Consider the following 23,110-nt stretch of genomic DNA (forward strand, 5'->3'; position numbering starts at 1 on the left):
GGTTACTCCTGGCTCTGGGCTTGGGAACCACTCCTGGGTCAGCTTCATGCAAGGCAAGCCCTTCTCTCCACTACACTATACTATCACTTCTAGTCCAAGTTTTGCATTGTTTTTGTGTCACACCTGGCTATGTTCCAAGGCCACTCCCACTCTGTTTGCACAAAGTGTACATGTATGTGTTTCCTGAGGGACCTTATGTAGTACTTGTGTCCACTGGTGGACTGTATACAAGAAAAGTGCCTTGAGGCCAGAGCAGGTAGAGCACTTGCCTTGCAATGTGGCTGACTCAAGCCTAATATTTAAATTACAAAAATATGATAGCTAGTTAAAAATAAAGTTCAGGGGGTCGGACGACAGCACAGTGAGTAGGAGGGCTTTTGCTTTGTACAAAGTCAATCCAGGTTTGATCCCAGCATCCCATATGGTCCCTGGAGCGGACCAGGAGTAAATTTCTCTTTTTGGGGGTGGGTAGGTGGGATGAGGTGGGGGGGGGGACACCACACCTGACAGTGCTCAGGGGACCACATAGGATGTCAGGAATCGAACCTGGGTTGGCCGCATGCAAAGTAAGCACCCTACCCACTGTGCTATCGCTCTGAGCATAGAGCTAGGAGTAACCCCTGAGCGCTGCTGGGTGGATGTGCCCCCCAAGCAGACAAAATAAATAATAAATTTAAAAGAGTTTTAAAAAGTCGAGATAATGGGGCTGGGGCTGGAGAGATAGCATGGAGGTAAGGCATTTGCCTTGCATGCAGAAGGACAGTGGTTCGAATCCCAGCATCCCATATGCCCCCCCCCCCAAGCCTGCCAGGAGTGATTTCTGAGCAGAGCCAGGTCACACCCTGAGCGCTGCCGGGTGTGACCCAAAAACCAAAACTAAAAAAAAAAAAAAAAAAAAAAATTGAGATAAAAGATAACAAGAATTACCGTGGTGAAAAACTTGCAATTCCCTTCCCCCAGAAGTCCTTCTGTGACAGCCAATGAACATACCATCCAAGATGGGGCAGAGTTCTGTCTCTGTGTGAAGAGATCTTTACTCTCCTCAAGTCCATGAGAGTGGAGGCAGCCACGAAATGCAGGTCTTACTGGCTTCTTAAATTCAAAGGCTTCCTGCAAGATAGCATGGTCAAGACATCTTCCACTGTCTATGAAAACTAGCTCAAGGGGCCACCACTGCATCTCAGCTAATATGTCAAAGGATTAGGCTGATTGTCTCTGTAAAAGACTTATACATGTCTCATCAAATTCCACCACTGGAGGGCCCAGAGAGATAGCACAGCGGTGTTTGCCTTGCAAACAGCAGACCCAGGACCAAAGGTGGCTGGTTCAAATCCCGGTGTCCCATATGGTCCCCTGTGCCTGCCAGGAGCTATTTCTGAGCAGACAGCCAGGAGTCACCCCTGAGCAACGCAGGGTGTGACCCAAAAACCAAAAAAAAAAAAAAAAAAAAAAATTCCGGGCCCGGAGAGATAGCACAGCGGTGTTTGCCTTGCAAGCAGCCGATCCAGGACCAAAGGTGGTTGGTTCGAATCCCGGTGTCCCATATGGTCCCCCGTGCCTGCCAGGAGCTATTTCTGAGCAGACAGCCAGGAGTAACTCCTGAGCATCAGCCAGGTGTGGCCCAAAAACCAAAAAAAAAAAAAAAAAAAAAAAAAAAGAAAGGGCCCGGAGAGATAGCACAGCGGCGTTTGCCTTGCAAGCAGCCGATCCAGGACCAAAGGTGGTTGGTTCGAATCCCGGTGTCCCATATGGTCCCCCGTGCCTGCCAGGAGCTATTTCTGAGCAGACAGCCAGGAGTAACCCCTGAGCACCGCTGGGTGTGGCCCAAAAACCAAAAAAAAAAAAAAAAAAAAAAATTCCACCACTGGAGCCACAAAACTAAGAATTTCCAAGACCAAGAGCCAACATCTTCTTTTTCTCTCAAGCCAAACAATTAATTTTCTAACACAAATAAGAATCTTCCAAAAATTCACAAGACATTACACTGAGAAGCTACCATAAATCAACAACTTTCTAAAATCTAAAGAAGTCATTTCAATAGAATTCTTGTAAATGGCAGTCAACTTTTTCTTCTAGGTTGGAGTATGAGGTCCTAGGTTCATCTCTGGCACTCCAAAAACACAACAAAACCTATCCTATAATTATACAATTCAGCTTTATGATGAAGTCTTGAAATCAGAGAGATGGTAAAAGGGCAAAGGCACATGGCTTGCTAATGCCCAACCTAGATTGGGGCCCTGAGCAATTGGATGTATGTAACCCAAACCCCAAATGATGAAACCTTGCAATTTGCTGCAGTCTGGATGAAACAAAGGTTATCAATGCTATGTGAAGTGAATTAGTAAGACCAAGGGCTGGAAAGATAAAGAAATAAAGGAATTAAATGCTTCCCAATGGAAACAAATCCTGAAACATGAACAACAAAACATGGAACTGAGAATTGGGGAGGAGGAAGGGAATATAGGATAATGGTGTCGGGATCCTGATACACTGAAGGAGGGATCATTCAATAACTTGAATGATCATACAATCATACAGTAGGTAGAGCACCTGCCTTATACATGGCTGATTCAAGCTTAATCCCCAGCACCCCATCTGGTTGGTCCCTAGAGCCCACCAGGAGTGATCTCTGAGCACAGTCAGAATAAACCTGAGCATGGTCCAAAAACAGAATAAAAAATAAAAACTCAGTCTAGATTTGAGGGTTTTCCCTTTCACACCTACTTACTAATAATTTTTCCTACCTAAAATAATCATTTTTTTGTGGGGGACACACCCCGTGACGCTCAGAGGTTACTCCTGGCTCTACACTCAGAAATTGTTCCTGGCTTGGGGGACTATATGGGATGCGGGGATTGAACGGAGGTCCGTCCTGGGCCAGCCGTGTGCAAGGCAAACACCCTTCTGTTGCGCTATTGCTACGGCCCCTAAAATGATCACATTTTATACTAAAATCTACAGGTCGGCCCCTAAAATGATCACATTTTATACTAAAATCTACAGGTAAAAATAATCTGCTTGGGGGCCCAGAGAGATAGTACAGCGGCGTTTGCCTTGCAAGCAGCCGATCCAGAACCAAAGGTGGTTGGTTCGAATCCAGGTGTTCCATATGGTCCCCCATGCCTGCCAGGAGCTATTTCTAAGCAGACAGCCAGGAGTAACCCCTGAGCACCATCGGTGTGGCCCAAAAACCAAAAACCAAAAAAAAAAAAAAAAAAAAAAACCCTGCTAGGAACCAGAGCAATAGCACAGCAGGTGGGGCCTTTGCTTTGCATGCAGCTAATACAGGCCCCATTCACAGTATCACATAGGTTCCCTTGAGCCCCGCCAAGAGTGAACCCTATGCAAAGTTAGGAGTAAGCCTTGGCTAAGAAGTGTGGCCAGGGGGCCGGGAAGGTGGCGCTAGAGGTAAGGTGTCTGCCTTACAAGCGCTAGCCAAGGAACGAACCGCGGTTCGATCCCCTGGCGTCCCATATGGTCCCCCCAAGCCAGGGGCGATTTCTGAGCACATAGCCAGGAGTAACCCCTGAGCATCAAACGGGTGTGGCCCAAATCCCCCCCCCAAAAAAGAAGTGTGGCCAGAGATAGATAGATAGATAGATAGATAGATAGATAGATAGATAGATATAGATAAATTAGGGGCTGGAGCAGTGGCACAAGTGGTAGGGCATTTGCCTTGCACATGCTAACCTAAGATGGACCATGGTTCGACGCCCCCAACGTCCCATAAGCTCCCAAGCCAGGAGTGATTTCTGAACACAGCCAGGAGTAACCCAAGCTTCACCGGGTGTGGCCCAAAAAGGAAAAAAAAAATAAAACAATAAAAAAAAGCACTCAGGGGGTCGGAGAGATAGCATGGAAGTAAGGCATTTGCCTTTCATGCGAAAGGTCATCGGGGTTCGAATCCCGGTGCCCCCTGAGCATTGCTGGGTGTGACCCAAAAACCACACACACAAAAAAAAAAAAAAAGAAAGAAATGGAAGGAAGGAAGGAAGTACTCAGTTTCTTTATTTGAAATTCTATGTCAGGGCCGGGCGGTGGCGCTGGAGGTAAGGTGCCTGCCTTGCCTGCACTGGCCTAGGACGGACCGTGGTTCGATCCCCCGGCATCCCATATGGTCCCCCAAGCCAGGAGCGACTTCTGAGCGCATAGCCAGGAGTAACCCCTGAGCGTCACTGGGTGTGGCCCAAAAAAAAAAAAAAAAAAAAAAAGAAAATGAAATTCTATGTCAGGACATATCATTAAAGGGTCAGAAATATAGCTCAACAGCAGAGCAATTATCTTGCTTGTGTGAAGCTCCAGTTTCAATTTCCAATACCGCAAAAAATAAAAACAAAAACTTGTGTGCTCAGAGCAGTAACAGCTAATATTAGATGATTTACTTGTCGAACAGTATTAGGCACATGTCTGAGGGATCTTCATGATGCTCAGGATGCCATATATGGCAGACCAGAGATCAAACCTGGGTTGGCTCCATGCAAAGTAAGTATCCTTGTACTATCGCCAATATTAAGTCCTTTTTGTACAGCAACTCAATACTAACCACTTATCCAATCTCATTTTAAAGATCAGGAAGTTAGGCTTTGTACATTAAGCATATGATAGGCCATGAAAAGGAACAGAAAATACCACTTCAAAGGCTTTATTTGCTTTTGATCCACACCTGGCTGGTGTTCGAGTGACTATATATAGTGCTGGGATCAAACCCACTTTGGCTCTTAACCAAACCTGGGTTGGCTCTGAATAGCTGTACTATCTCTCTGGTCTTCAAAGGCTATTGAACCTATTCCAGAAGACCTTCATTAAAAGTTTTAAGGGTAGTGGGCCAGAGAGATAGCATGGAGGTAGGGCATTTGCCTTGCATGCAGAAGGACGGTGGTTCGAATCCCGGCATCCCATATGGTCCCCCGAGCCCACCAGGAGTGATTTCTGAGTGTAGAGCCAGGAGTAACACCTGAGCGCAGCCAGGTGCGACCCAAAAACCAAAACGGAAAAAAAAAAAAGTTTTAAGGGTCTGGAGAAATAGTATAATATCAGAATGACACCTGTCTTGCATATAACCAACCTGGGCTTGATTCCTGGAACTCCATCAATTCCTGAAAACTGCCAGGAGTGATCTGTGTGCAGAGCCAGGAGTAAGCCCTGAGTACCAACAAGTGTAGCAAAAAATAAAGGTTAAAAAAAAAAGGGGGGGGGGGCCCCGGCTCGGTGGCGCTAGAGGTAAGGTGTCTGCCTTGCCAGCGTTAGCCTAGGACGGACCGTGGTTCGATCCCCCGGCGTCCCATATGGTCCACCAAGCCAGGAGCAACTTCTGAGTGCATAGCCAGGAGTAACCCCTGAGCGTCACCGGGTGTGGCCCAAAAATAACCAAAAAAAAAAAAAAAAAAAGGTAAAAGACGGGCTGGAGCGACAGCACAGCGGGTGAGTATTTTCCTTGCACATGGCTGATCATGGTTCAATCCCTGGCATTCCATATAGTCCCTTGAGCCTACCAGGAGTAATTTCTGAGCATACAACCAGAAGTAACCTCGAGTGATCCTGGATGTGGCCTCAAAAACAAAACAAACAAAATGTAATTTTAACCACATCCAGTGATGCTAAGGGGTTATTCCTGGCTCTACACTCAGGGATCAACCCTGGCAAGTTATTGGGGAACTATATAAGATGCCAGTAATTGAATCCAGGTCTGCTAAATGCAAGACAAGTGCCCATCTGTTACACTATGGCTCTGGTCCCATGCTGAAAGAGTTTTAATAGAAATAGAGTTTACACTGATTCCAGATACTACTAAATACTACAGTGGCACAGAACTATGAGAAAAGTTAATGAGAATACACCAGGTAGAATGCTTTCCTTGCACATGCCTTATCCAGGCCCTATTGCTGGCATCATATAATGGTCCCACACAAGATCCACCAGGAATGTCCCTAAGCAGTCAGGGTGAGAGAGTGACTTTTTCTGGATGTTTATCTGAGCAAGGGCATACTACTAGGTGTGAGAGAAAAGTCAGGCTTTTTGATCTTTTTTGTTTGTTTGTTCATTTGTTTTTGGGCCATACTTGGTGACGCTCAGGGGTTACTCCTGGCTGTGCACTTCAGAAATCGCTCCTAGCTTGCTTGGGGGACCTATGAGACGCTGGAGGATCGAACCGTGGTCCGTCCTAGGTCAGCCGCATTCAAGGCAAACACCCTACTGCTTCGCCATTGCTTTGGTCCCCCTTTCTTTGTGGGTTGTTGGTTTCTTTTTTTTTTTTTGAGGTTTCTTTGATTTTTGCATGAATAAAAACTTACCTTCTACCCATATGATCATTCAAGCACTATCAGGAATTATTCGAGGAGCATCACTGGATGTAGCCCACAAACATAAGAAACCAAAACAACCCATACCCCAAACACAAAAACCCTAAAAAGTTACTTTCTAAGGCTTGGGATGTGGCACAGTGGTACAGCATTTGCCTTGCATGTGGGAGATGGTTAGATTCCCAGCACTGCATGGTTTCCCCAAAGTACCAAATTGGGAGTAACAAGAACACCAAGTGTGGCCCAAAACCCACAAACCACTCCTTTTAGGGAAAAGGGAGATAGTGTAGCACTAGAGACTCGTTCCTACCAAGCATGTGAAGACAGTTTAGTTCCCCAGACCACATGACACCCTGTACACTGTGATGCCTGAACAGCATCACAGCTTAAATAATGCAATGACTTGCTGGCCTAGTTAGCAAATAATATCTGGGGCCCAGGTATTCTCAGCTCAGGAGTCTCTTTAATCCCCCAGCAAAGAAAAACAAAAGAATCTACCTAGAGGCCAGAGAGATAGCACAGAGAAGGGCGTTTGCCTTGCATGCAGATAGACGGTGGTTCGAATCCTGGCATCCCATATGGTCCCCTGAGCCTGCCAGGACGGAGTGCTGAGCAGAGAGCCATGAGTAACCCCGGTGAAACACCCCCACACACACACACACACCAAATCTACCTGGAGGCCAGAGAGCTGGTACAGTGATCCCTGAGCACAGTTGACTATGACCCCATCAAAAATAACGTACTCCCCCTACTGTTGAGATATGCTATGAATCCCTGGAACTTGCTGTCCTCTTTCAAATACAGCCAAAAAACCTTTTTTCAAGATCACAACTCATCTCAGGTAAACACAAAGAAGACCCTTCCAGATATACTATTCCTAAGTATTATTATTCTCAGAAAGCTGGGAATGTGCAAGGTGGAGGACCATACATCCTTGCAAGGCCCTGGTTAGACAGTCCATCTCCCCCCTCCAATGCTCAGCAGAGCTATATTTTGTCCAAACAGCTAACAAAAAGAACTACCATAACGTACTGTTCCCCTTCCCCTTTAACTTTTTAGTCACACCAGGAGATGCTCAAGAGTTTATTATCCCTGGCTCTGCACTCAGGAATCATTCCTGGTGGGCTTGGGGATCATAGGAGATGCCAAGGATCAAACCCAGGTCAGTTACATGCAAGGCAATTAACTGCTCAGACCTCCCACGAGTGACTTCTACCTGTCAGAAATATATTTATATTTAGAAACCATTTAAAAACATCTATAAATGTCAGCTCTAAAATTTAGTTCCCAAAAAAGCCTACTACATAGTGTTAGTCCAACCAAGTCTAGAAATCAAAGCCTCATGAACAGCAAGATCCAGTCTAGGTTTCTGACTCAATAGAGTTAATTTCTCTGTAAGCCACACTTGTGAATTTTGCCTCTTTCCTATTACAACACTAATGTGAACACTCACATTTTCCTTGTTCTCATCCTGGTCCATCAGCTGAAAGACATGGTCAAGAGAATCAGAATGGCTCCTCTTCAGCGCTGGGCTACACCCCAAGAACTTCTGCTACCAAAATAAAAACAAGGAATTAGGGTGCATACATGAAAATTTCATGGAAGCTGTTCTCAACAGAAAAATGGTGGTGCACACTGTAAGAAAAAAAAGTGTGGCTAGAGCTCCTTTTTTGCCCCTACCCCCATTACATGGCTTTACACCTAACTTCACAGTATACACAATCCTCAGAAAGGATTTAGGGAGCCAGCTCAACCCCAAATTAACACTTACATAAAAAGAATAAAAACTTTGCTTGCTAGAGATTGAGGGAAAAAAATTAAAAGGTAGTAATTAAAAAGCTGCTAAAAGGGCCCGGAGAGATAGCACAGCGGCGTTTGCCTTGCAAGCAGCCGATCCAGGACCAAAGGTGGTTGGTTCAAATCCCGGTGTCCCATATGGTCCCCCGTGCCTGCCAGGAGCTATTTCTGAGCAGACAGCCAGGAGTAACCCCTGAGCACCGCCGGATGTGACCCAAAAACCAAAAAAAAAAAAAAAAAAGCTGCTAAAAATGCTTGAATTTCTTTTTTTTTTTTTTTTTTTGGTTTTTGGGTCACACCTGGCAGTGCTCAGGGGTTATTCCTGGCTCCAGGCTCAGAAATTGCTCCTGGCAGGCACAGGGGACCATATGGGGCGCCGGGATTCGAACTGATGACCTCCTGCATGAAAGGCAAACGCCTTACCTCCATGCTATCTCTCCGGCCCCTCCAGGAGCTATTTCTGAGCAGGCAGCCAGGAGTAACCCCTGAACACTGCCGGGTGTGGCCCAAAAGCCAAAAAAAAAAAAATGCTTGAGACTTCAATGCTTGAAAGTCTTCATTGCCGAGGGTCCATGACTAAGCTAAAAGGGAAAGTAATCACTGATATCTTAAGATAAACAATGGAACTAACTTACAGGTAGGGAATTTATTCTTCTCATGGGATTTTCGAGGCTGCAATGAGATCAGAAGGTAAAAGATGAGAATAAAGCAAAAAAAGACATTCACAGTACAAGCTGCATCCTATCTGTGATTTAAGCAGGAGAAAAATCTCTTTTTAGACATGAAAGAACAGATTATCTTGGTTTGGGGACACTGAGAGGGTTACTGCTAGTTTGATGCGGGAGCACTTTGCAGTGTTAGGGCTAGAACCTGGGCCTCCCACATGCAAAGCATACAGTAAACAGTCTGTATCTCAGTCCCCAAGAACAATTTTATTTTTGTGTTTTGAGTCACACCCATTGGTGCTTGAGAGCTACTCCTGACTCTGTACTGGGGATCATTCCCAGTGGTGCCTAAGGAAACATGCTCTTGGCAATAAAGCACAAGCCTCCTACAAGCAAAAACATCTGTTTAAGTTTGAGCCATCTCTGGCTATTGAGTGGAGTGTACTTTGGCAGAGATAATGGAGTTGATAGCATCTATGAGGGGAACAGCAGGAAGGACAAGGGTATATATTAGTCAAAGTAGTGTATATAATCTTTTTTATTGTTGTTTTGGATCATATCTGGCAATGCTCAGGGAATTACTACCGGCTCTGCACTTAGGAATCACTCCTGGTGGGCTTGGGGGACCATGAGACTCTGGGGATCGAATCTGGATTGGCTGCACACCAGGCAAATGTCCTACCTGCTATATTAGAGCTCTAGCCTCTCTATATTCTTATAGTAAGTATTTGTGTATTTAAAGCAGTTAGCCAGACAGATGGGAATTTATTGAAAAATTTAACTGAAGAAGGATGCCTGGTTATAAAAGACATCAATTACCTTTTTTGGGGGGTGTCCAGAAGGCCTTGGGCCACACCTAAAAATGCTCAGAAGTTGCTCCTCTCCCTATGCTGAGTAAGGGGCTCAGTGGACTCTATAGGGTGCTAAGAATCAAGCCCAGTTAGTCACAGGCAAGGCAAGCACCCTATTCACTGTCCTATCTCTCCAGTTTCGATATCTCATTACTTTTAAATTTGCCTTCTGGTTGGGGCCGGAGCGGTGATGCAAGTGGTGGGGTGTTTGCCGTGGTTCAATCCCCTGGCATCCCATGTGGTCACCCCCAAGTCAGGAGCAATTTTTGAGTTCATGGCCAGGAGTACCCCCTGAGCATCACTGGGTGTGGCCCAAAAACCAAAAAAAAAAAAAAAAAAAAGATAAAAAAATTAAATTTGCCTTCTGGGACTAGAGCGATAGTACAGTGGGGCAGGGCATTTGCCTTGTACACTGGTCACCTGGGTTCAATCCCCAGCATCCTAAATCTGCCAGGATTAAACCCAGGAGTAAACCCTGAGCACTTCCAGGTGTGGTCCAAAAACAAAAACAAAAGTTGCCTTCTAACTCCCTAAAATACAGTAAGCTGGGGAGCTAGCTCAAGGGATTAATGTGCATGCTTATTATGCAAATGGTCTAGATTTATTTCAGCATTGCAGTCTCCTGAGCACCATTGGAATTAGCATCTAAGCACTGTCCTGTGCCACCTGGCAGTGCTCAGGAGCTATTCCTGGCTCTTCGCTCAGAATATATTCCTAGCAGGCTCAGGGAACTAAATGGGATGCCGAGGATCAAACTCAGGTCAGCCAGAGTGCAAGGCAAACACCCTATCTGCTATGCCATCACTCTGACCCCAAAAGAAAAAGTTAAATTGATTTTTATGTATGACATTAAAGCTTTGTATCAAGTCTTTCATTATGTAAGGATTAAACAGAATAAGATCAATAGTGTGGATTCAGAAAACTTTTCTTCTCTTGCTCTGTGCTCAGAACTCGTTCCTAGTAGGGATTTGAACCAGGGTCCGTCCTGTGTTGGCCCCTATAGCTCCAGCCTCACAGAAACAAACTTAAGCTTTGCTATTCTCACAAATTACATCAATATTTAGCTTCTCAGTGGAATACAAAGTCCAGTTAGCACACTTCTCTTAAAACACATCATGAAGGAAGTGATCACTCTGGATAAAAACTAGGTGCTGAATGGAGGTCAAGTGATAATGGTACTCTATCAGTAGCATAATTGTTTGTGGTTTTTTGTTTGTTTTTTGGACCACACCCGGTGACACTCAGGGGTTACTCTTGGCTTTGCGCTCAGAAATTGCTCCTGAATCGGGGGAACCATATGGGACACGGGAGGGGGGGGGGGAGAGAATCGAACCACGGTCTGTCCTATGTCAGTGCATGCAAGGCAAATGCCCTACCACTTGAGCCACCACTCCGGCCCAGTACTATAATTGTAAGTCACAATGCCTACAGGATAAAAGGGGAAAAAAAGGTGGGAACAGGAGGGAAACAGGATATGAGTGGTAGGAAGCAGACATTGGCAAAGGGATTGGTGTTTGACCATTGTACACCTGAAAATAGGTAACTAATTCAGTGATTAAAACTTTAAGGGCCCGGAGAGATAGCACAGCGGTGTTTGCCTTGCAAGCAGCCCATCCAGGACCAAAGGTGGTTGGTTCAAATCCCGGTGTCCCATATGGTCCCCCGTGCCTGCCAGGAGCTATTTCTGAGCAGACAGCCAGGAGTAACCCCTGAGCAACGCCGGGTGTGACCCAAAAACCAAAAAAAAAAAAAAAAAAAAAACCAAAAAAAAAAAAACAACAACAAAACAAAAAAAAACTTTATAAACTATATTCTCAATTTATATATGTCAAAGGATGGAACAAGGGTTTGGGTGAGACACCAAAAAGAACACAAAAATTACAGCTAGCAAAGTTCTGAAAGCAGATGACATACTACAGTACTCATTTTCAAAAAGTTATCAGTTTAGAGCAGTGTTTCTCAAGCAGGGACCATGTGGCCGAAGAATACTCCAAGGGGCCACTGGGGAAAATAATTTAAATGGAGACCAGGGGTGTTGGTGGCAGGAGAGACAGATTTAAAAACCTGATCCAGAGACTTCAAGTCAAATACTTTTTTTTTGGTTTTTGGGTCACACCCGACAGCACTCAGGGGTTACTCCTGGCTCTACGCTCAGAAATCGCTCCTGTTGCGTCAGAAATTGCTGCTGGGAGGCTCAGGGGACCATATGGGATGCCAGGATTCAAACCATCATCCTTCTGCATGCAAGGCAAACACCTTACCTCCATGCTATATCTCTCCGGCCCACCAAATACTAAGTTAGAAATATGAACTAAAGTTAGAAAGTATCAGTAAGGGACTGAAAGACAGCACAGCTATGGGGGTGTTTGCCTTGCACACAGCCGATCCAGGACCGTGGTTTGAATCCTGACATCCCATCTAGTCCCCTGTGCCTGTCAGGTGTGGACCCCCTCCCGAATAAAAGAAAAGTGTGTTCTGGGACCAGGGCAATAGTACAGCAGGTAGGGCACTTTCCTCGTATACAGTAAACCAGCACCCCACATGGGCACCCAAGTCTGTCAGGTATGATCCTCAAGCAGACCCAGGTGTAAGTACTGAGCATCACAAAAAATAAGTCTATGCACATTTTAAAACATTGAAAGCAGTGAATACATACTTTTCTTTACTGTCCAAAGGTCCAGGAGAATCCAGACAAAAACCTGCGGAAGATTATATTTTATTTTATATCATCATAAAAAGGCCAGTTAGGAGAGCTAATGGAGTGGATAAGGCGCCTACTACACATGTAGTTGAACCCAGGCAACATATATGGTCCCCCGCACTCAGGAGTAATTCCTGAGCTAAGAGCCAGGAGTGAGGGAGCCAGCCTGAGAACAGCTGGGGGTGGCCCGAAAAACATGAAAAATAAAGCAGCCAGGGGAATAGTTTTTATATACTTCAAAGAAATAGGGGCCGGAGAGATAGCATGGAGGTAAGGCATTTGCCTTGCATGCAGAGGGACGGTGGTTCAAATCCCGGCATCCCATATGGTCCTGAGTCTGCCAAGAGCTATTTCTGAGCGTAGAGCCAGGAGTAACCCCTGAGCGCTGCCGGATGTGACCCAAAAACCAAAACCAAATAAATAAATAAATAAAAAGAAATGAAGTACGCTGCAGAGACTTAGTGCTTGAATTCGATCACCAGTGCAGCCATAAGTAACACCTGAGCTTTCACCAGGTGTGGCCCAAACAAACAAAAATTCTTGAGGGGATGGGGGGGGGGGGGGGCGCGCGGGAGCGATAGCACAGCGGGTACTGCATTTGTCTCGCATACAGCAGACCCAGGTTCTATCCCTGGCGTCCCATATGGTCCCCTAAGCCTGCCAAGAGCAGTTTCTGAGCAGAGCAAGGAGTAATGGCCATTAGGTATGGCCCAAAAAAACAAAATAAAAGGCTGTACAAAATTTGAGTTTTATTTTTTTGGCCACCTTTGGTGATTGGGGGTTACTCCTGGCTCCAAATAAACTGAATTTAACTGGGGCCAGAGAGATAGCATGGAGGTATGACTTTTGCCTTGTACACAGAAGGATGCTGGTTCAATCCCTGGCATCCCATGTGGTCCTTCAAGCCTGCCAGGAGCAATTTCTGAGCATAGAGCCAGGAGTAACCCTTGAGCACCACCAGGGTTACAAAAAACCAAAACCAAAAAAAAAAAAAAAAGTAAAAGAAAAAAAAAGAAAATGAATTTAACTGAATTTTCTCAGGGATGTTTGATAATTCAGTTAGAAATGATCCTTTCTGGGGGCCGGGAGATAGCACAGCTGTAGGGCGTCTGCCTTGCATGCAGAAGGACGGGGGTTTGAATCCCAGCAGACCATATGGTCCCCAGAGCCTGCCAAGAGTCATTTCTGAGTGTAGAGCCAGGAGTAACCCCTGAGCGCTGCCGGGTGGGACCCAAAAAAAACCCAAAAATAAAAAATAAAATTAAATAAATAAATAAATGATCCTTTCTGGGGCTGGAATAGCATAGCAGCAGTACATTTACCTAGTTGTGTCCTACCTGGGATGAACCCCGGTTCGGTTCCTGGCATCCCATACCATCCCCCAAGCCTGCTAGGAGAGATTTCTGAGTGCAGGGCCAGGAATAACAGCCGGGTATGGCCCAAAACCCAAACCCAAAAGGAAAAACAAAAAACAAAATAACAATCCTTTCTCAAACAGAGAAGTAGCAGTAGTATAGTGGTAGGGTGTTTGCCATGCACGCAGCTGACCCAAACTACCTGATTTCAATCTCAGGCATCCCATATGGTCTGCCGAACCTTCTGGGAACAATTTCTGAGTAGAGCCAGGAATAACCACTGGGCGCCACTGGGTGTGGTTCAAACCCCTCCCCCAAGATAATTTTTGAAGTACTCAATGATGCTAGGAGTTACTCTAGAGCTTTGTGCTCCAAGGAATTCCAAAAGCTGTCCCTTTGGAATCATTTTGATTTTCAGATCATGTGCATTATTTGAGGCTTTGTAAATTTTAGTCACAAGCCAAGCCAAGCAAGTATAGAGTGGTTACCTTGAACAAAATAATACCAAGTCAGGTACCCATCTTAGCTAAGGCAGCAGGAAGACACTAGCATATTCCTGAGCCAATAATGCCTACCTAGAACACTACAGAGATAGTACACCAGGTAAGGTGTTTGCTTGCCTTGTACCTGGCCTAGCCAGGTTTGATCCTGTATATCACATGTTCTCAAAACCAACGGATCCCTAAGCACAGAGCCATGAGTAAACCCTGACTATCACTGGATGGGGTCCATAAACCAAAAGTAAATAAATAATGTCTGCCCATTTTTCCTCTGGGTCTATATAAACCTTACTGGAAATATGTTAGTTCCTTACCAAAAGCACCATGTAGCCACAAATGAGAATCCCAGCCCTTGTTCTTAAAAAGCCTATATAGGGCCCGGAGAGATAGCACAGCAGCGTTTGCCTTGCAAGCAGCCGATCCAGGACCAAAGGTGGTTGGTTCGAATCCCAGTGTCCCATATGGTCCCCCGTGCCTGCCAGGAGCTATTTCTTTTTTTTTTTTTTTTTTTTTTTTTTGGGTCACACCCGGCTGTGCTATCTCTCCGGGCCCTATATTTTTTATTTAGGTTTTGGGCCACACTCAACGTTGCTCAGGGGCTACTCCTGGCTCTGCACTCAGAAATTGCTTGTGGTAGGCTCAGGGGAATATATGGGATATTGGATATTGAACCTGGATCAGCCCTGGGTAAATGTGTGCCCTACCTACCACTGTACTATCACTCCGGCCCCCCATGAAACCTGTATTTTAAGACTTGGTCTTATAGTTCCTGGAGTTTATGTCCAGAATGCTCCCATCTACACGAATACCTATAAATCCAGCAGTAATATGAATTAAAATAAAGTGCACTGGTAAATTTCATCCACCACAGGTTTGTTGAAATTTCATTACAATTTCCATAATTTGGTCATACATTTAACTACCAAGATTTTCAGACTGCCATTTAATAGCAGTAAGACTAAGCAAAAGATATGGCTCAATGGTAGAGCTTATCTTGCATGTCCCGGGCTTGATCTCAGTACCACATAAAAATACAGTAAACTTTACTCCCCTGTCCAAGTACATACAAAATCATTGCAGATACCAGGCACATGTTACCTTTGTCTACAGACTATCACAATGAGACCTTAGAGGCCTTATTTTGTTAGGGAGCAAACTTAGCGTACTCCTGACTGTGCTCAAGGAATTACTCCTGCATGCAGCCTATTCACTGCTATTTCTCTGGCTCCTCTTTGCAGTTCCTTTTTTAGAGGGGGGTTGGAACAGCACAACCCTGTAGTACTTACTCATGACCACTTAGAGATCACTTCTGGAAGGTTCAGGTTCAGGTGGAGTGTTATGGGATTGAACCCATGTTGGCTACAAGTTGAGTTTCTTACACACTGCACAATTTGTGCCAGAGCGATACCACAGCAGGGAGTGTTTGCCTTGTACATGGCTAACTCAGGTTCAATCCCTAGTATCCCATATGATCCCGAGCACCACTGGGTGTGACCCCAAAACAAAACAAAATAACACATTGCAGGGGCCAGAGAGAGCAGAGGTAGGGTGTTTGCCTTGCATGCAGAATGACGGTAGTTCGAACCCTGGCATCCCATATGGTCCCCCAAGCCTGCCAGGAGTAACCCGAGTGCTGCCTTGTGTGACCCAAAATCAAACAACAAAAAATAAACACATTGCACATTTTCCCCAGCCCGTCCTTGCATAGCTCTTAAGGACAGTCAATGCCATGGCTTCTCTCTATCTTTTTTTCCAGTACTCAACAAATTAAATACCTAGGTGAAATCATAAGATTCAGCAAATTTCAAGTATTGAAATTATACAGCACTTCGAAATGCTTAAGACTTATTTATCTTGGTTAATTCCAGACATTGCTTACCAGGAGTGACCAACATTGTTTCAATTAAAGAAAAATGGGGGGAGGGGGAATGGGGGGGGGCTGGAATGATAGCACAGTGGGTAGGGCATTTGCCTTGTTCATGGCTGACCTGGGATTGATCCCAAGCATCCCATATGGTCCCCTAAGCCTGCCAGGAGCAATTTCTGAGCACAGAGCTAGGAGTAACCCCTGAGCACCTCCTGATGTGGCCCTCCCAAAAAAAAGAGGGGGGGGATGCAGACTGATAGTACAAGTGGGCAGAGAGCTTGCCTTGCACACAGCTGGCCTGGGTTCAATCCCTGGCATCCCATATGGTTCCCTGAGCCAGACAGAAGTGATCCCCGAGCACAGCTGGTTGCAGCCCTCCCCCGCCCCAAAAGAAAGACTAAAAGAAAAGAATACCTGAATCAGTAGACTCTGAGGAGCCCATTCTCTGAAGACTGCTGTTTTTCACCTCCATTGGCTGTTCATAGTCACTGAAACAAAGAAATAATTCCATTTCTATAACTACATCACTGCAAAGTCACACAACACACAGGATATGGGTTCTGGGGTGATCTGCTAGCAAAAGGTTAGGCCGCTGTGGGTCACCATCAGTTCTAGGCCTCACCTCAAACCACACTTTTGCCCAGATCAGCCGTTAACATTTCTGGATCACAAAGAAAGACACAGGCCTACACTAATGTCTGCAGGTTTTTTCCAGAAATGGGACGAAGTGCTCTAGGCACACACAGGCCACGCTGCTGCTTTTGCCGTCTTAGAAAAGATGCTAGACATGTGCTTAGCTTGGCTGCTCCAGAAAACACTATGGGGGATGCATATTCTGCTAAAAGGAAATATCCTGAGAGAGGAGTTTCAGAATATGCAAAAGTAGAAATGTCCGGACTTAGGGGAACTGCCAGGATCGTGCACAAAGGCTAGGAAGGAAAAAATGCCATTAGGGGCCATTTGTTGAGGAACAAAGCTCATAGGAAACCACGATCCCGGGGAAATGCTTCAGCCAGCCAAATGTGGATGGATGCAAGTGCCTGGGGGAGAGTGGGGTCTGCTTTTCCCTCCGTAAGAGCCTCGTTTTCCAGGAGCCAGCTGGTTGATGTGTAGAGGTGATGGTCCAGGGGCAAGACCTACTTAGAGGGGCAGCAAGGATGGGGAGTGGGGAGTCACCCCCAAATTCCTAGAGGGCCCATTTCAGAAACAGAGGGTGACCCTCAGGAGAGAGGGGCAGCAAGGATAGGGAGTAGGGGGGTCACCCCAAATCCTTAGAGAGCCCATTTCAGAAACGAGGGTGACCCTGAGGAAAGAGGGGCAGCAAGGATGGAAATGGGGGGTCACTCCAAATCCCTAGAGGGCCCATTACAGGGACCAGGATGAATGACCCTGAGGAAAGAGGGGCAGCGAGGGGGTCACCCCAAATCCCTAGAGGGCCCATTTCAGAAACGAGGATGACCCTGAGGAGAGAAAGAGAGAGGGGCAGTGAGGATGGGGACTAGGGGTCATCCCAAACCCCTAGAGGGGCCATTTCAGGAACCAGGATGACCCTGAGGAAAGAGGGGCAGCGAAGGGGTCACCCCAAATCCCTAGAGGGCCCATTTCAGAAATGAGATTGACCCTGAGGAGAGACAGAGAGGTGCAGCGAGAATGGGGAGTAGGGGGGGTCACCCCAAACCCATAGAGAGCCCATTTCAGGGTTGACCAGGGTGACCCTGAGAGAAAGAGAGGGGCAGTGAGGATGGGGAATAGGGGGTCACCCTAAACCCCTAGAGGGGCCATTTCAGGAGCCAGGATGACCCTGAGGAAAGAGGGGCAGCGAAGGGGTCACCCCAAACCCCTAGAGGGCCCATTTCAGAAACGAGGATGACCCTGAGGAGAGAAAGAGAGAGGGGGCAGTGAGGATGGGGACTAGGGGTCATCCCAAACCCCTAAAGGGGCCATTTCAGGAGCCAGGATGACCCTGAGGAAAGAGGGGCAGCGAAGGGGTCACCCCAAACCCCTAGAGGGCCCATTTCAGAAATGAGATTGACCCTGAGGAGAGATAGAGAGGTGCAGTGAGAATGGGGAATAGGGGGGTCACCCCAAACCCGTAGGGTTGACCAGGGTGACCCTGAGGAGAGAAAGAGAGGGATCGACAAGGCCTCTCTGGCCCAGGGTTCAAGAGGTGCACATGGCGGGAGGGAGGGAGGCGATCCATCAGCTCCTGACCCAGGAGGGGGCTAGCGGGCTGGGGACCCCCGAGACGAGCCTTCCAGGGGGGTTCCCCGCGGAGGGGGGATGAGGGGAGGCCGGTGCCCCAGCCCCACCTCACCTGTCCAGCCCCTGCAGCCGGCCCATGGTGAGGGCGAGGCTGGCGACGGGCGACAGGCCCGCGGGGGCGACTTGGGGGGCCCCGAACAGGGCCTTGACGACGGGCTGCTGCGGGGCCGGGGGCGCGGGCGGGGGGCTGCCGCAGGCGAAGAGCAGGCGGCGGCGGTGCGGGGGCTCCGGGCCCAGCTCCATGGCGGCGGCGGCGACGGGTGCGAGGGCTGAGCGGGGCCCCAGCCGGCGCCACCCGCATGCACGGCGGCTGAGCTTCCTCGGGGCCCGCGAGGCGGCGGGCGGCGTTCGCCTCAGGCTCGAATCTAAACAAACGCGCCAAGTTCAGCGCGGCGAGGAGGCGGGGAGGCCGCGCGGCGGCGATCGGGGTCCCCTCCCCGTCTTCCTTCCCTTCTTTCTTCCCCTCCTCAGCCCCCACGCCACCGACGACGCGCCTTCCTCCGCTCCTTCCAGCCTTCACCTTCTCCTTCTTCTCCCGGAGCTGTCGCTGGGGTCAAAGAGCAGCCGCCCCGCCCCCTTTCTTTCCGAGTTGGCGCCAAACGGGACCGACCAATCAGGACGCGGCGTTCCCACTTCCGGCCCTTGATTGGCAGCGGCGCTCGACCAATCAGAAGCGGAGGTGGGAAGGCGGGGGGAAAAGCGCTCGCGCCACGCGCGCGGCTCCCCTTCACCCGCTCTCCGAAAGGGGCGGGGCCGGCGCCAAACCCGACCCCACCCCCTTCACGCTGAGCGGCTCCCGAGACGGGGAGGGCAGGGTTAGAGAGAGCGAGGGACGCCCCGGAGCATGCTGGGAGTTGTAGTTCTTTCCTGGCCCGCCGCCATTGCTCTTCTCTTCCACTCCCCTTTGGCTTTGGCTAAAGGCCTGCACATTTTGCACTGAAATAATGGGGAGTGTGCTGAAGGGCCTTTAGAGGGTTCATTGGAATTAAAGTAGGGTGCAGTCTTTGCAGTTTTAATGCTGTGGATCCTTGCCTATCATCTCCCTCTCCTTGTTTCAGTACCCCCCAATTTAGAACAAGGGAAGAAACTGAATGTCCTAAATTGAGCCTGAATTTGGGCCTAGCTTAGCTTATGGATGCCAAAATTCTCCCTTCACCTCCCTACCATTTATTTAGGACATCTTTTCCTTCTCTTCCATCCTTTCTTTTTTTTCTTCTTTTTCTTATATCATTTTTTAATTAGTATCTTTATGTAAACACCTTGATTACAAATATAATTGTAGTTGGATTTCAGTCATGTAAAGAACAAACCCCTTCACCAGTGTAACATTCCCATCACCAATGTCCCAAATTTCCCTTCTCTCCACCCCCAATATTTGAGACAGGCTTTCCACTTCCCTCACTCATTCATTGTTGTGATAGTTCTCAATGTAGTTATTTCTCTAACTGCACTCAGCACTCTTTTTGGTGAGCTTCATGTTGTGAACTGGACCTTCCAGCCCTTCTTCCATGCTTTCTTACTCCACTGGGTGCTCCTAGATAATGTAGTAAATAAAGTAGATACTGGTTGTATAATGCTTCTTCTTCTTTTATTTTTTTTTTATTTTTTATTTTTTGGTTTTGGTTTTGGTTTTGGGCTACACCCAGGGCCACTCCGGGATTACTCCTGGCTCTGTAGTCAGAAAGCACTCCTGGGAGGTTTGGAGGATCATATGGGATGTCAGGGATTCAAATCCAAGTCCATCCTGGGTTGGACGCCTGCAAGGCAAATGCCCTATGGCTGTGTTATTGCTCTGCCCACTTTTTTTTTCCTTATAGTCCTGAGCTCCTTTTCTCTTCACTCAGGAATCACTTCTGGTGGGGTTCTAGACACCAGATATCAAACCTGTATCAGCTGTACGCAATGCAAGTGCCCTACTCACTGTACTATTGCCCTGTATAGTGCTTTTGGGCCACACACTGCCTAGTGCTTGATTTGTATGTTTTTTTTTTGGTTTTTTTGGGTCACACCCGGCAGTGCTCAGGGGTTATTCCTGGCTCCAGGCTCAGAAATTGCTCCTGACAGGCACGGGGGACCATATGGGGCACCGGGATTCGAACCAATGACCTCCTGCATGAAAGGCAAACGCCTTACCTCCATGCTATCTCTCCGGCCCGATTTGTATGATTTAATTGCTATAACAACTTTAAGGAAGGAATTGACCTCATTTTATAGTTGTATAATTATTTTGTATCTCCTAGAGTACCAGTGGTGGTTATGAGATTGTAGGTTGTTATTGTTTTGAGGATACACCTGATAGAGCTTGGGTTCCTGGTGGTGAAAGTATTCCTCCAAGCTTTTGAGCCTTCTTCTAGAAATCTAGGTTTTAGAATGACTTAGAATGACTAAGTGGGACTGGAGCGATAGTACAAAGGATAAAGTATTTGCCTTGCACACAGACAGCCCATGTTTGAACAACCAGCACTCTCTATGGTTTCCTGATATGGTCTCCTGAGCAAGCCAGAAATGATCCAGAGCTAGGATTAAGTCCTGAGCATTGGGTATGGACCATAAACCCCCCTTGAAAAAAAGGGGGAAACAAAACAATGGCAATCAGACTTTGGCAAGGCACGCAGCTCAGTGACAGAAGACTTTGCCTTGCACGTCTGAAGCCTTGGTTAACATACCTGGAATTATGAAAAAGAAAAGAGACTTGATTTTAGCATGTTTATAGTAAATACTCTTTATTTAGATCTTGGGTATTTTAAATGTCCAGTAGAGATTTTGACCACAATCTGTACTTAGGGCCTACCATTAAGTTTCTGCTCATGTTATTTAATTTAGGAGTGGGGATTTGGGCCTCATATGATATTGTTTGGGAGCATATATTCCCAGTGCTGTGCTCAAGAGTTTCTTCCAATGATGCTTGGGGACTGCTCAGTGCCAGGATCAAACTGGATTGACCACATACAAGGCAGGCACTTTAACCCCTGTACTATCCCACCATTTCTTTCTTTATTTGTGGGGGAAAGGTGGCAACACGTGTTTTATTTTGGGATTCTGGGTTCTGCTCTCAGAGATTGCTCTTGGCACTGCTTAGGGGCCATATGGGGTACCAGGAAACAAACTTAGTTCAGCCATGTACAAGGCAAATGTCTTAATCACTCTGATATCTCTCTGACCCCATATTTTCTCTTAAAGATTGACTAAACAAAGACTGGAGTGCATGCTTTGTATATCAGAGGTCCACCCAGTTTTAATTATCAGTTTTGCTACCTGGTCTCCCAAGCAGTGGCTAGAAGCAACAAAGGAGCACAGAGTGCTCAGAGTGTACAGAAATACCTCCTGAATACCACTGAGTGGGCCCCAAAGCCTATATTTTGATTATGTTTAGGGGACCACGTTCAGCTGTGAAATGAAAGGAAAAGGAAAAGAATAATTTAACCAAATTCTTACACAGAAACCCCATTAGGTTAGGACCATTCTGGGAAGTCCCAGTGCCACACTTAAAGGGAAAAGTCCTGTATTGTGACTTGGGATATCAAGTTCTATCTGTATTTGTTTCAGGACAGGTTACTAGTCACTCACTCCTTCATCCAATCTACTGCCTCGCCTAGCTAGATTTTTGCTAGATTTTTCTAGATTTGAACCAATTTCAATGTTTTCTTTGAGATTTGACTGGAATTCCCTCCCTCCTCCCCCCACCCCAACCCAATTCACTTAGCTAACACCCACCCTTTCAGCTCTGCCTTCAGTCACCCTAACACATTCCCCAGCTATCATCTACCTGATTTTTAAGATCCTGAGTCATTACAATGAACTAGAGACTTAAAAGAACAGAGCTCTTGCCTTTTTTCTTTCATTCCATTGTCCCCCAGGAACTGTTTAAAGAACTCATCTCTCGGGGCCGGGAGGTGGCGCTGGAGGTAAGGTGCCTGCCTTGCCTGCACTAGCCTAGGACGGACCGCGGTTCGATCCCCCGGCGTCCCATATGGTCCCCCAAGCAGGAGCGACTTCTGAGCGCATAGCCAGGAGTAACCCCTGAGTGTCACCGGGTGTGGCCCAAAAACCAAAAAAAAAAAAAAAGAACTCATCTCTCCATGAGTACATACTGTGAAGAAAAAGCTAGACTGGAGCTGGAGAGATAGCATGGAAGTAGGGCATTTGCCTTGCATGTTGAAAGACAGTGGTTCGAATCCTGGCATCCCATATGGTCCCCCGAGCCTGCCAGGGGCTATTTCTGAGTGTAGAGCTCAGGAGCAACCCTGAGCGCCACCAGGTGTGACCCCCCCCAAAAAAAAAAGGAATCGTAGGGGCTGGAGTGATTGTACAGTTTGCCTTGCACATGGCCCACCCTGATTTGATCTCCAGCATCCCATGTGGTCCCCTGAGCCTGCCAGTGCTATTTCTTTCTGAGTGCAGCCATCAGGTGTGGCCCAAAAATCAAAAAGAAAAAGAAAAAAAAAAAGTCTGTCACAGAGGCTGCATGGGGGAGGGCAGGTATGAGGGTGGAAGGAAACTGGGGACACTGATGGCAGGAAATGTGGCAGGAAATGTGCACTGGCGAAGGGTGTTGGACACTGTATGACTTAATCATAAACAACTTTGTTGTTCATTTAATTGAATACTTCACAGTTATTCAACTAACGGATTTATGAAAAACAGAAACAACAATCTCTTAGAGATACTAGAATAAGTGCTTAGGAGGCGGAAGCAAGTATCTGGGGCAAAAGGACAGGCCCTAATAAAAAGGCATTGACTGGAAAGAGAGCCCTGCAGATCAGAGATCCAGAAAGAGGTTGATCAGGGAACAGACTTCAAAGAGGCCTAGAGA

At 46.9% G+C, this 23,110-nt stretch overlaps 1 protein-coding gene across 2 annotated transcripts in view; it reads right to left on the reverse strand.

The window, feature by feature from the left end:
- The window catches only part of CDC25A (cell division cycle 25A), a 35,237-nt gene extending 16,697 nt beyond the window's left edge, over positions 1–18,540 (reverse strand). Inside the window, exons 1-6 of one of the 2 annotated variants that reach the window (XM_049777372.1) lie at positions 18,350–18,540; positions 16,450–16,523; positions 12,269–12,311; positions 8,732–8,768; positions 7,753–7,851; positions 991–1,110 (exon numbers count right to left, since the gene is read on the reverse strand). In XM_049777372.1, coding sequence (XP_049633329.1) covers positions 991–1,110; positions 7,753–7,851; positions 8,732–8,768; positions 12,269–12,311; positions 16,450–16,523; positions 18,350–18,540 — 564 coding nt within the window. The remainder of the gene's footprint in view (positions 1–990; positions 1,111–7,752; positions 7,852–8,731; positions 8,769–12,268; positions 12,312–16,449; positions 16,524–18,349) is intronic. The other variant, XM_049777373.1, reaches the window with a different exon arrangement.
- Between the last annotated feature and the right edge of the window lie 4,570 nt (positions 18,541–23,110).

This window comes from Suncus etruscus, chromosome 7, assembly GCF_024139225.1.
Source record: "Suncus etruscus isolate mSunEtr1 chromosome 7, mSunEtr1.pri.cur, whole genome shotgun sequence".
Lineage (NCBI taxonomy): Eukaryota > Metazoa > Chordata > Mammalia > Eulipotyphla > Soricidae > Suncus > Suncus etruscus.